The 14,107-nt window shown below is 52.1% G+C and overlaps 2 protein-coding genes across 3 annotated transcripts in view; both read right to left on the bottom strand.

Moving 5' to 3' along the window:
• Nucleotides 1-602: 602 nt before the first annotated feature.
• Nucleotides 603-2,146, bottom strand: LOC111833785 (vomeronasal type-2 receptor 26-like). The gene is made up of 3 exons (XM_072701664.1): nt 1,689-2,146; nt 1,412-1,567; nt 603-1,290 (listed from the first exon to the last, which is right to left on the bottom strand). Exons 2-3 carry the CDS (start codon nt 1,453-1,455, stop codon nt 696-698), a joined length of 639 nt encoding a protein of 212 aa, XP_072557765.1. The 5' UTR covers nt 1,456-1,567; nt 1,689-2,146; the 3' UTR covers nt 603-695.
• A 2,189-nt stretch (nt 2,147-4,335) lies between these two features.
• Nucleotides 4,336-14,107, bottom strand: part of plch1 (phospholipase C, eta 1) — a 38,569-nt gene continuing 28,797 nt past the window's right edge. For both annotated transcript variants that reach the window (XM_023792388.2, XM_023792387.2), the window contains exons 14-24: nt 13,003-13,097; nt 10,892-10,983; nt 10,267-10,446; nt 9,961-10,068; nt 9,661-9,785; nt 9,406-9,490; nt 9,161-9,307; nt 8,506-8,585; nt 8,181-8,240; nt 7,424-7,757; nt 4,336-6,726 (exon numbers count right to left, since the gene is read on the bottom strand). In XM_023792388.2, coding sequence (XP_023648156.2) covers nt 4,706-6,726; nt 7,424-7,757; nt 8,181-8,240; nt 8,506-8,585; nt 9,161-9,307; nt 9,406-9,490; nt 9,661-9,785; nt 9,961-10,068; nt 10,267-10,446; nt 10,892-10,983; nt 13,003-13,097 — 3,327 coding nt within the window. In that variant the 3' untranslated portion in view covers nt 4,336-4,705. The remainder of the gene's footprint in view (nt 6,727-7,423; nt 7,758-8,180; nt 8,241-8,505; nt 8,586-9,160; nt 9,308-9,405; nt 9,491-9,660; nt 9,786-9,960; nt 10,069-10,266; nt 10,447-10,891; nt 10,984-13,002; nt 13,098-14,107) is intronic.

Below are 14,107 nucleotides of genomic sequence, written 5' to 3'. Positions count from 1 at the left end.
AGTCTGCTGGCCCCAGTGACTGGTGACCTTCCAATCACAGGCAACCCATTTGAGTCCCAACCCAAAGAGCCACATGCCGCACCCTCCCAGACAACCCCCCCCCCCCCCACACACACACACACACACACACACACATTTACACGAACACTATTTCATACCTGTGGAGTGACTGTGATTGCGCACTAATTATTTAGAAGAAAATTAGAGACACACAGCTTTCACTTCAATTATATTTTAATTACATATTGATTGTATTTTAATGACATATTTAATTTGCATTATATTTCTGCCACAGAACAATATGTTTTATATATCTGAATTTTACCTCCCCCAAAGACCCAAAAATGTGAATGAATCAGTCATAGATTTTCTCTAATAAAACATTTTGATTTCAAAGTCACTATTGGATTACTCATTCATATTACCCAAAGCTACTTAGAAACAAATTAAATGAAATTAAATTAAATTAAATGAAATTAAATTACAGAATGCTATTACACACTCCTTAATGGAATTAACGGAACTTTATAAATACACAATTATTCAGTGTTTATATAAATGCCTAAAAGGGAAGAAAAGAAAGCAATTAATTCACTTTTAATCACAATAATGAAGATAATGACGACAGTCAAGATGAACTCACAGCACAGGCTGTATAACAGTGTAACAGTCTCACATTTCCTTTTGAAATCACATCAGGTTCTTCCCATGAAAAATTTCTTGGTGTTGTTTTCTGGCTTCAGTATAATTATATAACATTTTGGGGCAAAAATAGACAGCAAGAGGCCGGAGCTGGAGGCTAGGATGGGGAATATCTCCACGGCGACCGCGTACTTCCCCGGCGAGCTGACGTAGGCAGGCACGAAGGCCACCCAGACGGCGCAGAAGATGAGCATGCTGAAGGTGATGAACTTGGCTTCATTGAAGTTATCGGGCAGCTTCCTGGCCAGGAAGGCCAGCAGGAAGCAGACGGCGGCCAGCAGGCCGATGTAGCCCAGGATGAGGCTGAAGCCCAGGGCCGACCCGATGTCACGCTCCAGAACCAGCTTGGAGCCCTGGAGTCCCGTGTTGCGGTGAGGCTGGGGGGGCCTGAAGGAGATCCAGGTGGTACAAATCGCCACTTGGACGCAGGTGAGGAAAAAGACGCTGCCCCTCTGTTGGGCTGGCCTGAACCACTTCCCAGCGTTGGGAGGAGCGGGCAGGCAGACGAAGCAGCAGAGGGGCTGGCCTTTAGTAGCAGCCTTCCGCGTCCTGGAGGGACACTCCTCCGTGCATCGCGAGCGGAGGAACCTGCCTGGGACACAGTGCTGGTCAGCACACGCCACATACCCCCCCTCCACACTGCTGCATGAAGACAGACAGGAAGCGTATCGCTGAAGTGTCCAGCAGCATCACACCCGGTCCTACTCACCGCCATGTGCCCGTCGGGCCACACGATGGCCGAGTCGCCGGCATGTACCACAGCAGCCCGTCGGGCCCTGCCTGCCAGTTAACGATGTCTCCACCCTCAAAGTAGAACTCCCTCCCCAGCTGTGGTGAAGTGCACTTTGCTCAGGTGCTGCACCAGCTGAAGGGGGAAGCAGAAGTTTAGAGACTGGCGCCGCCCAACAGGAGCGACAGACTGCAATACCCAAAAGACACAAAAGCACATGCCAAGTAAGCCATTAACACAGATAGCATTTACATACCTGCTTGGGCTTGACTTTGTAACTAGGGTTGCAGCATGGAGTCCCATAGGGGGCGCTATCCTGGGTGCAGGCAAGCAGGTTAGGTAGGGCGTGTGCCACCGCGTATACGGCAAGGTATGTGATTCGCAACTGGGAGGTGCCCACGAAAGTGGTGTTCTGAACATTCTGCAGCGTCTCCGTTCCCCCACAAGGGGGCAGCGATTTGAGGGCTGCTCCGCCATTCTCCGGGGTGCACAGAGACTCTAGGACGGCGCTGCCAGGTCGCCGGGAGCAGGCTGCCAATGGTGCTCCAGGCTTCGCTGTCACGTTACGGCGGGCCAGCTCAGCCAGCACCAGTCCGTATACCAGGCCGACACCAGGACGACCCGGGCAGAGGACTCCTGGACGGCTCTCACCAGCCGGGGCATGTCGGCAAGCAACGTCTCCTGCGAGAACGTCTCGAAGAACGCCAGGCACACGCCGACAGCCTGCACCTCCTCGGCAAACACCAGGATGCCCAGCAATCCGTAGTCATTGTTAACGGCGACGGCGCCGACCCAGGTCCAGCCGAAGTGACGTCCACAACTGGTAGAAACCGCTGGGGATGGTCCGGAAGAAATTGGGATGCTCCCGCCGGTTAGCAGACCTGAATGGGACACAATGAGACAGAAACCCGGTGTGACAAAAAACACGCTCATACCGAACCTGAGACTGAACAGGTTGAAGATGATTTTTTTTCCCAGAAAACCCCATGATTCCCGCTTAGAATTAGATGCAACCTCATACATTTCAACAGACATAATTACCCTTAATTAAACATGTATTTATTTAGCAGACACTATTACCTGAAGTGAAATTAAATTAGATGAACTCATCTAATTTCATCTTACCCTTTGAAAGCAGGCTCAGACAGGGTAAGAGCCATGCTCAGGAGGTTAGTGGTATAATCACTCTGCTGAGCTTGGGATTGGGACTGCTGACCCGATCACAGGCGCAGCATCCAAGCCTGCTGGGCCACAGGCTTACCAGTGAGACATCGAGTGGTCCCAGGGTCCGGGGTGGAAGAGGAATCTCCGATGATGACCGGGACAGATCCAGCGGCACTGCAGTTAAAGCCCCACCCACTGGCAAGGGACAGGCCCCCGCCCAAGGCCCAGGGGTGCTTGGAATCCAGGATCCCAGCTTAATGCCTGGCAACAGCCTGGGGTCTCTGTCAATCTGCTCCACAGCGAAGGTCATGGCGAGGGTCATGGTCTGGAAGCTGGACCAGTCAAAATACAGCACAAGAGAAACAAGCTAACAGCAGGCTAATGATGGGCCAGAAGGAAAGGGGGGCAAGTGAAATGGGAGAGATCCCCTCGGTGACCAGCAGGAGGCGTCGAGGGAAGGCAGGACTCACCTGACACAGTTCTGCACCTTGGGAAGCTGAGTGAACTCGACGTCCTGCAGGATGGGCTGGTTGTAGAGGGGGAAGAGCCCCCCCCCAGGACAATGTCCGCATCCTGGGACAGGTCATATCTGTCCTGGTCGCCCAGGGCTTCGTACCGTGAGCAGGTTACCGCCGTCCACGCCTTCGGGACCGGGAGCAGCGCCGCGGGCAACAGCCAGAGAGCGAGCGGGACATGGCCGCCCGTCTGGTGGCCCTGCAGGTCTCGCCACCGTCCCTTATCATCGGGAATGGGCCCCGCTGGGGGCCACAAGTCAGGAGTAAACAACCGCGTGGACAGGCCTGGGCTCACCACCCCCCGGGCCCCCAAATCAGAAGTAATCTTCCTGCCGTTTATTCATTTTACGACTGGGTGAGCTCGTGCAGATGTGTACTGCAAATGTGTGTTTATAATTATAAAGAAAATAGGGGAAAGGCTGATCAAGAATTTAAGAATGAAACGGCAAAGCTTGGTGCAGGCAGAGAAAGGGGGCAGGGGGGTAGAGACAGTGAGGGAGGGGGCCGCCAGGGACACAGGTGCACCATCTCCCACTGAGCCACATTTCTCCTGTAATTACACCCAATTTCCTAGGTAAGTGTACAGAAAGTACCGCGCAAACGGCCTATGATGATGTCTGCTCAAGACGGGGACAGAGGGCTGTGCAGAATTCTGGGATACGCCACAGCAGACGCGGTAAACACCCCGAACAGAACTGCTGACAGAATACTCATAATAAGCATGACTCGGCTGCTGTTTTTGTTTTTGCTCATAATTAATGGCTGTATCATTATTTTGCCTGTTATTATTATACTCCGGAGCTGATTTGTTGATTTATGTTAATAGTCTGAGCTGTCACACTGTTAAATAAAGGATATGAATAATTCATCATTCGCTGAGCGCTCATTTTTTCCATCATTTTCTTGAGGGGCACGAATAAATGTGTTTAAATGAGGGCATTTGATCAAGACCCCACTGCTTAACACTGATGCGAGGACGACATCCTAATCAGAGTGTGGCGGCTGGTGGGAGTGCGCTGAGGGGTGCCCCCTAGAGGCCGCCGCCTGCCGGCGCTGGGAGGCACACAGACACACTGGGCCCTCTCTGCTTCCATCATATTCCAGAGTTTTATTGCATCAGTCGGGAGTTCAGAAGAGCCATTTCTGAGGCCTGTACAGAGTTTTACTCACAGAAAAGAAAACCTTCCTCGCTCCAAATTCATGCACACACCCCCCCCCCCCCCCCCCAAAAGCTGCATCATCTGTGATATGAAAGCAATTATAAAAATACAGATTGAAACAAAACACACGTGAACCACGTTAAATTCAGGAGGGGGAAGACACGCCACGCTCTCACTCCACAGGGTGTTAAGCCAGCAGGAGGCCTTGTGCCCAGCAACACAGCCATGGGATGGAGCGCAGTCATGCTGGTTCCACCCACCATCTCATGCAGGTTCCTACACACATATTTTATAATCTATTATCCATAATTTAATTATTACAAGATTCATTTGTACATACAGTGCAGCACAGAGACACGGGAAGACTTCAGACCTCAGTCAACAGAACACAGGGGACTCCTCGTTCGTGCTTCAGGGTAGAACAGGAAGTACATCTACAGTCTAAGCAGGAAGTAGACCTCAGGTTCTGATGGCTGACACCAGTCCACAGGGATGCTGGCGTCACCATGGCAGCGCTGGTCTCCATTGGCGTAGAAGGACTTGGTGCAGGAACCTTCCGGAAGCCCCCGGCCCTCAGAGTGCTCCAGGTACCCAGCGATGTATGAGCCGGTGGAGTGGCGGCAAGCGGGGGGGTTGTGGTTGGCAGGCTTGCTGCGGAGCACTACCCCAGTCGTGCTGTAGGAGGCGCTGGTGGGCCGAGGCTTCAGTGCTTCTTGCTGGCGTTCGCGGGCGCGACTGGCAATGTGCCGGACCCGGCTTTGGCTGCGAGACGACAGCTTACGGGAGAGGGGGTGCAAGGGGGAGGCGGTGAGCAAATCTGGGTTTTGGGAGTGCTCGTCCTGGTCCAGCGACACCAGTCGGCGCAGCTGCTCTGTAAGAGGGTCAGCTGGCGCTGGACATCTGGCCGGGCCAGACGCCTGCCTGCCGCTCTGAGCTCTGGCCGCCATGAAGCTGCGGTTGATGAACTTGTACTTGCTCTCGAAGTTGCAGGAGATGTCCTCAGACGTGAGATCGCCCAGGCTCTTGGACTTGCAGGGGCCAGGGCTCGGGGACAGGGACGTGACGACGGTACCGATAGCTGGGTGGCCCTGTTGCAGGAAGTGGCCATTTTCCATCCTGGAGCCTGGTGGCCAGTCACTGGATGACCTGCTAGCCGCCTGGTCCATGGTAGAATTGATTCTTAGAGGAAATGGCCGGGAGCCAGAGGAGGCGTGCCCGCTGTGGTGCCCAATGGTCCCCTGGGCAGGTAGATGCTTGTCACCCATCTGATGCCCACACCTGGACTGATGACTGGGCCGCCAAGGCGTTGGCCCATGGATCCAGCTACTGGGGCTACGGTGGGGGTCAGTCCTGGTACTGGAGAGGGGAAAGTTGCCTGGGATATGATGAAGGGGGCTGTGGTTCAAAGGTCCGCAAGTTGAGGGGGGGCGAGGCCCAGCTAACTGATGGGTGAGGCTGGAGGGGGTCAGCGTGACGTCCAGCGGATCCTCGTCAACGTTGATCTCGATCTCCATCAAGCTGCTGCCAGCTGAGTCCTGGCAGAGCAGGAAGCGGTCCGAGGCAGCGCTGTGGAACGATCCACCATGACTTCCCCAAGTCACCTCCTCCCGCACAGCAATGGGACGAAAACAGGGGTTTTGCCCGCATGGGACCTCCGGGGCTCTGCTGTAGGGGGCCTGCTTCCTCGAGAAGAGGGGCTTGTGGGTAAGAAGAGGCTTTACGGGTGAGGGGGCTGGGCTGGCCACAGGAGTGCTCTCCTCAGACCCCATCTGGAGGCTCCGGACCGTGTTCTCCCCAGGGCTAAACTCAGAGATGGGCGACAGCACCTCCTCGTTGAGTATCGTGTAGATGGTGAGGTCGGTGGTCTCCGGGCTGGAGAAGAGCACTGCATTCGACGGGCCACTGGATTGGCAGGAGTCGCAGGCCGAGGTTCGGCACGGCGTCTGGGAGGCATCATGGTCGCTAGACCGCAGGGCCACACTGCTCAGCTCTGCAGTGACATCAAACTGCCCGATAAGCGCCGATATGGACCCACAGGTGTCGTTGCCCAGGGACACAGCATCTATAAGGCGTGATAATGTGCTGTCCTGCAAGGACGAGTCACTCAGCAGATTGACCCGGTTCACAGGCCCAGCACTGGACTCCAGCGTTTCGGTTGTCACGCCTTCCTGACCACACACGGTCTCTCCCCGTAAATGATCCTCCTCCACTGTCTGCCCAGTGTTGGGTTGGTTCTGGCCAATTCTGTGCTGAGTAGGTTCTGCGGTATCAGTCAGGCGGTCCTGCTCGCCACCCAGAGAGAGGTCGTAGAGTCTGTCCATGTGGGGACCTCTGACAGCTGGGTTGACTTCCCCTCCTACATGCGGAGGGCTTTTGGGTCGGGCCATATAAGAAGATGGGGTCTCCAGAAGGAGGTTCAAGGAGGAGGAGCGAGGCCTCAGGACAGAGGTCGTTTCTGTGGACAGAGTTGGAGAGGTCAGCGGTGTCTGTAGGTTCACAGATGAGATGCTCTATTCTGACACTGAGACAGATGGAATGTACCACCAAGCACAACTGTGGGGGTGGTCAATGAAGCTATGCTGTAGGGAACCTCCATTAACACATCGGGGGGAAATGACAAGATGAACAGAGCCAGACAGCGTTTACACAATGCATCTCTTTAAATGGTATCAGTGAGATGGGGTAACATTTAAAACATCTCTGTGGATGAGGTGCCCTCAGTAATCCTCGGGAATTACCTGCTGGGGCTCCTAGTCAGTACTCTACTACAGAGGAGTGCAACGATAAAAACAGAACAAACAAAAGCGCAAGTTACCAGTGATGCCAAAGCTTCAGTCTGAAACAGTGGAAGTAGGAACACACAGTACATAAAAACAGTGGATGGGAATCTGTCAAATTTACTACCGTAGCACATTATAATGTACCAAGACACACAGAATACGACTGCAGTAAATTACACTCATATACGTAAGAAGATTAAATAATTCTGTTAATATAACCAGGTTCTATAGGGTGAATATTTTAATTATGTTAATTATTTAGCCCCCTGTAACACTCACAACAGCTGACAGATAACCAAGATACAAACACCTTGACCCCGTGATCATTGGTTGATCCAATCGTGATGCGTGGGGGTGGTTTGGAGGCCTCACCTGCCGGAGGGTTGGATCCTGCCTCGTGGGCGTCCTGCCTGGGGGAGGACAGGGTCAGGGTGTCCTGGAGCAGCTTATCCAGGGGCATAGAGGCGGGGCGGGGTAGAAGCGGACACGAGGGGGGTGGGGCCCCACCCTCCCCATCCTCGCCCTCGGTCGGCGGTGCTGGTGGCCGCTTGGTCTTCCTACGGCCTTTGGCGGGGGCACTCGCTGTGCGCCGCAGCAGCTGCTGGCTGATAGAGCGCTTGCACAGGGGGGGGCCCACCAGGGGAGTGTCCACACAGCTCCTGGAGGTCCGGCTAAACAGACCCTTGATTCCCCGCAACTGTCGGCCCTGGGGGGCAGACAGGGGGGGGCGTGAAACAGACCTAAAAGTAAAAGAAGAGCCCCACCCCGGCAGCGATATGGCAGCATTTGGGAAGACAACACTGGGACAGCGAGCCCCCCCCCCCCCCCCCAACCCTCAAACACAATCACATAATGCGTCCCAAGCTGATGGCTGTACATTCACTCCGTGGGATTCACCATGTAATGAAGCATAACTGTGTAGCCATGCATAGCCTGGAGGTGGCGCTATTGTGCTCCCTTCTCACTGCCTATATCCAAAACCCTTACAGGAGCAATGATGAGGAATATCAGCCAATGGAAGGAAGCCCAGTATGAGAGAAAGAGAAGTAGAGCCAGGACTGGACAGCACATCCACAGGAGCACAGCGCGCATGCAGCTGTCATGCAGCCAGCAGAATTACCCAGAATACCTTGTTAGCTCCCAGAAAATGCAGGATGGTATAGCTGGGATTGAGGATTAAGGGACTCCACTGAAAGGGAAAGCATTTGAAGAGGGAAACCCTACGGTCAGATCTCTGAATATCACATGGGATTTCAGACAAACACCCTCTTTATGCAAATATAACTCAGCTATATATAATGGCCATTGAGCCTCCTGTATAGGACTGAGATTACTGCAAAATCGCAGCGCCTGATTGGATGAATCATAATCAGGATGACCTGCAGCCTTTCTGTATAATACTGACCATTTGGACTCTTGGACTGGAGCGGGCTAAAACCGGAAGGGTCACATACCTTCCCGAAGATGTCATGGATGGCGACATGGATGAAGATCGAGGCTTCGGTTAGACCCTCCAGATAGACGTGCCGGTAACCTGGGGCAGAGAGCAGCAGTGAGTGTGTGACAGTGATAATGTGATATAAAAGATTACTAATCCTAGATAAACCTGTGATGACTGTTACAAGAAACGCAGAAATGATGACACAGTTGTAATCGTCCTGGGAGACATAATGTAATACAAATAAGTATTAATCCTACAAAAATACATCATGACTGTTATTATTGTACTGATAGTACAATTGTACTCTTGCTGTTAGATGTGTTTGTCCCTCCGGATATCCATGGGACAGACCGGGGTTTGCCTGCAGCTTCTCAATGGCTGGTTCACTGACTGGACTGGGAGCACAGCCATCAGCTGAGCAAGTGCCAGAGAAACAGCTCTGCGGAAGGAGGCACACAGCAGCTTCACGGCGGCGCAGACAACCTCCCGGCGGGAGGTCCGTCCCGGTCATTCACAACATCTCTGACGTGCGAGGCATGAGTCAGCCGCGTCAGGAGGGGGAGGCACCTCCGCGGAGCTGGCTGCTTCGCACGACTGAGTGTGCTAATGTGACCGTTTCTCAGGTCCGCTGATCCAGGACGGACGGGGGGACCGGACCCCACACTGACCTGGCATCAGGCTGCTGAAGGCCACCGTCCTCTGGCCCACAAAGTCTCTCCCGATCGGATCGTGGTCCCACACGAGGAAGCGGACCAGGGTCAGTTCAGCCATGTGCAGCGTGAAGGACAGTGTCTCCTCCCAGACGGGGTTAAAACCTACAAGATACCGTCACCCAGAAAACCATAACGTCAGACCAGTAAAATGTAGGGGCTTAACGGAGATGAAGGATTAATGACCGGAATGATGCCCTTACCGTTGTCGTCCACCACCCTGGTCTGCTCCTTGCAGCAGTCGATAGGCAGCCCTATGATTTCCACCTCAACAAACGGATCAATGATCTGAGGATGACAGGCCGTTTATCAAGAGAGGTTTTCTAAACACTGGATGGAGATTATCCACATCACACGCAGCGAATACAAAACCGGAGACGAAAACAAAGATCCTGTGGTGTTTCTCCACACACAGACAGGACGCCGTCGCCTTGAGGTGTGTTTGGAGCCACCCTCACCTCTCCCCGGTCCCCGAGCATGGAGTCTGGTGGTTTGGGTAACTGCTGCCCACTGATGATCTTGAGAACGAGCTGCTTTTTGGGATAAGCTGGGAGAGGGTCACTGCTGAAGGGGTTAAAAGACCCTGGAGGAGAGAAGGAGATATCAGATAAACCTGCAGGACAGGATGGATGTGCCCAGGGGTCTGTGTTACAGCACCAGGTTTTGGTCTCAGCAGCACAGATGTACATGTGCTGGGTCTTTTGGGCCAGATGGCTTTACTCTGTGCAAAAAGTGGCCCAGAGGGAATCAGAAAGTACCTTTACACATGGGGGGAGGCTTGAGGACGTAGCCGCTGTCCCCATTCACCTGGAACTTCGCCCGGTTCAGCTGCATCATACGGCCCTCTGTCTGGTAGTTGAGAGCCACTGGGGAATCGTGCAGATCCAGCACAAACAGGCATAAATAAAAAGATCCAGAATATCAAACCAGTCACGACAGAAGGCTTAGCTGTCTGCCACATCTCTGCAGGCTGCAGGCCTTTGTTTCTCATATGAACCTCTGGAAAACTCCACTTGAATCCATATGGTACCTATATATGTGTGTGTGGCAGGCTAGTTCCTCACCCAGGTGACAGCCCATGTTCCAGTAGGTCTGCGGGTTAAAGTTGCTCGAGTCAATGCGGTATGCGGAGGGGTAGATACGCGACAGCTGTTGCTGGTTGAAGCGGACAAAGCGCTCAGCCTGCTGGTGGACGAGATGCTGGGCCTGCGTCTCACTGAAGGACAGCACGTCACCGGGGGTGCCTGGAGTACAGATGGGGGGGGGGGGGGGGACACAGCGGCCAGCGGGAGCACAGGCCGGGAACCCATCCACGTTAGCAGTGTTTGGTAATGTGCTACAGAAACAAGCAGCACAAACAAACCTTGTTATGTAACCTGTAAATGTACATACACACGCACACACGCATGCACGCACGCGCACGCACACTCACACGCACGCACAAAGGGCACAAACATCAGGATGGAGGGAACAGCCTGTATTGTTCCGCTCCGAGTCTGGGAGAACTCAAGCTTGTCAGTAACAGGCTGAAAGCTCGCAAGGTGAGCTGTGTTTGTTCCTCCTTGTCCTCACACCGAGCACGTCTCCGCCGCTCCGCCGCCTCTGCTCCGCCCGACGCCCCGTTGGGGGGCTTTGCTTAGCCCCGGCACAGAGGCACGACGCCTCATCGCCCCCCTTACATATGCTTACTTTCTTCCAGGCTCTCCTGAGCAATGATGGAGTTGGTGAACACCACCAAGGTAGAGAGATCTCTGGTCAGTTTCATGGTCTTCCTTCTCCTCCTGTTACACCAGAGTGAAATTGAAGGGGTTACGTGCTGGCTGTGGCTGTGAAGGGACAATGAGAGTGTGCCACTGCCCCCCCCCCCAGACATCTGGATCGCTTTACATCATAGTCACATCAGACAGATGTTTGAAAGAATGTGTGTGTGTGTGTCATGTACATATTACGTTGTGGGGACCAAATGTCCTCACAATGTGGTAAAAACATGTTACTTTGACGTTGTGAGGACAATATTTTTTGGCCCTGACAAGGGGACACTTAACTAAATAAAAGTCTGTGACTGCAATCAAAAAACTAAAAATGCCAAAAGTCTTGTATTTTGTTTGGCTACTTATGGTTACGGTTAGGGCTGGATATAGGGGTTAAGGTTGTCATTGTTGGAAATAGGGTTTTGCCCATAGGAAGGAACGGACTCTGCAACTCTGAGATATGAACATATTTTGCAGGTGATGCAATAGGCTGCTATTCTGCACATTTATATTGAGTCTGGAGTCTGCTTTGCTTATTCGTCCATGAGAACAGAAGGCGGTGAGCCGGGGGTGGGTTTTCAGCACGGAAGCCTCGAGTCTGCTCCAACATGTGGGATGCCTGACAGCTTCCTATAAAAACCTCTGCCTCAAAACTTAAGCCGAAATTCAGAAATGATCTCCCAGCTCCCCCTCTCGACAGAGAAAACTTTACCTCTGAGCGGGGGCCAGCAGAACTGCAATGCAACATCAACATGAGAGCAATGAGATGAAGATAAACCCAATTACAGGCAGAGGACATTCAGACTGAAACCCTCTGCTGATGTGTCATCATCTCAGCCCCCGCAATATGCACCGAGAAACTCACAACGTCCCTCCTCCCCCGAGTAAATTAAGTTCTAAGTGTCCAGTGTGAGGAAAAAAAAATAAACAACTCGAATTAAGTGGAACGACAGAGTGACGGGGAGAGAAAAGACTTATTTATAGAGCAGGAGCTGCTCACAGAGGGAATGTGCCCCCTCACAGACACATCTGTGTCTCACAGTCTTTCAGTGCAGTGGTGGATTTTCACTTGACTTTTCGCACGTATTGATTGGCCGTGAAAAGGCGTTTGGGCTGTGAGCGGCTAGAGCACGTCAAAGCTCTGCAGGAGACCTTCGGCCTTGAACTAAAGGCGAGTTTAAGTGTGGAAGTGCATGGAGACATCAGGAAAAGATTCCTGTGCCAAATGGGAAATTAATTGGTATCATCCACACTATTTGCTTGAATTATCCATTATAATGATTGACAGTGAGGACAGTGTTTCAAATATATGCATCTTAATTATGCATTTTAACAGCTACTGTGTATTTGTATGCATATTCCAAATTTGTCAAATAAACAAATGTTGGTAACACTTTACTTAAAGCAGTCATCACAATGCATTGTAGATACCTTCATAATGCATTATAATGCACTCATAAAGCATTATAAATACGGCTATAACTACTGTAGAAAGGCATGACACATTATAGCTATGTTTATTATCTATTATGACTGCCTTAAGACGCTCCCATCTATAATACTATAGATACCTTCATAATACATGTTCAGTATAAGCCATTAAAATGCATTATGAAGGTATTTATAATGCATTATAGATGAGAGCTTCATAGAGCATTCATAATACATAATAGACATACACAAATGTTTAACGTATATTCTGCTTTGCCTGGCCAATAATGACTCTTCATTTCAGCATTTCGCACTATGATTCACTTACAATAAAACTGTATCCTTTAAAGACTGGACTCAGTTAATCAGGAGGTCTTTTCTCTCTGACTGCCCCAGTCCATTACTCTGCTTTTCTAACCTGTCCTACTTCTGCATGGTATCTCATCCTTTATCAGGACAGGAGCTGCATTTCCGGACCACCGCCACACAGATGTCAGATGGAGAGCAGCTGGACCGAGCCAACTACAGGCGAAGGAGCCGACAGACACCAGTGGGAGATTCACCAATCAAGGGCAATAGTGGGGTGACAGACAAGCAAGGCGGCCAATGAGCTTTCACCTGTGGAACTGCCCCGTGTCTTTATTGGGGCCGTCCTGCTGTCCATCTTCATCTGTGTCCACACTCTGACACTTAAGCCGGGATTTGGAGTGTCGCTGCAGGGAGAAACAAACAAACGTGTAAGTAACCGCAGCTTTGTGAGTGTGACGGTACTAAATAAAAACCAAAGGCTCTGTTTAATAGCTAAATTTAGCTTAGAAAACAGGAATGTTTGGTCTTGACGATTCATGGCGATGTACCCTGACGTACAAGTACAACATGAAGTAAAGCTACAAGCAGTGATACACACTCTGTAGAAAGAGCGCCCCCTTTAGGCCTCTAAGACGCACATGAAATGAGTTTTCACAGCACCAAGCTATAATCACCCAGCTGAAACGAGAAATGAGCCCTAGACTCATATGACAGAAAGTCGATGCTGATGGAATGTGGACAGGCCCACAGCCACTGGAGGTGCTGGGCTGTGTTGGCTTGGCTTATTTATCCGCAGTAGCCACTGAGGAAGCATGCCGGTGCGGTGGTGGGCACTGTGGCACCGCAGTAGCCACTGAGGAAGCATGGCGGTGCAGTGGTGGGCACTGTGGCACCGCAGTAGCCACTGAGGAAGCATGCCGGTGCGGTGGTGGGCACTGTGGCACTGCAGTAGCCACTGAGGAAGCATGCCAGTGCAGTGGTGGGCACTGTGGTACTGCAGTAGCCACTGAGGAAGCATGGCGGTGCGGTGGTGGGCACTGTGGTACTGCAGTAGCCACTGAGGAAGCATGCCGGTGCAGTGGTGGGCACTGTGGTACTGCAGTAGCCACTGAGGAAGCATGGCGGTGCGGTGGTGGGCACTGTGGTACTGCAGTAGCCACTGAGGAAGCATGCCGGTGCAGTGGTGGGCACTGTGGTACTGCAGTAGCCACTGAGGAAGCATGGCGGTGCAGTGGTTGGCACTGTGGCACCTCAGTATGAATTGGAGTTTGCAAATTACATGTGAGTGTGCCCTGAGATGGGTTGGTACCCCTTCCTAAGTTGTTCCCTGCCTTGTGGACCCCCCCCCCCCCCCCAGCCCTGGACAGTTGGATGGTTTATTCATTGATTTCTACGAAAACTGTGACATGAATAC

The sequence above is a fragment of the Paramormyrops kingsleyae genome, chromosome 17, assembly GCF_048594095.1.
Source record: "Paramormyrops kingsleyae isolate MSU_618 chromosome 17, PKINGS_0.4, whole genome shotgun sequence".
Classification (NCBI taxonomy): domain Eukaryota; kingdom Metazoa; phylum Chordata; class Actinopteri; order Osteoglossiformes; family Mormyridae; genus Paramormyrops; species Paramormyrops kingsleyae.
The sequence above is the reverse complement of the archived record's forward strand: the minus strand, read 5'-3'. Positions and strand labels throughout refer to the sequence as shown.

Bases quoted from the DNA above. Each gene is read 5' to 3' on its own strand.
- LOC111833785 (XM_072701664.1), bottom strand. From the start codon at position 1,455: ATGCCGGCGACTCGGCCATCGTGTGGCCCGACGGGCACATGGCG. The intron at 1,291-1,411 runs GTGAGTAGGACC...TGTCCCAGGCAG, and splicing joins GGCCCGACGGGCACATGGCG to GTTCCTCCGCTCGCGATGCA.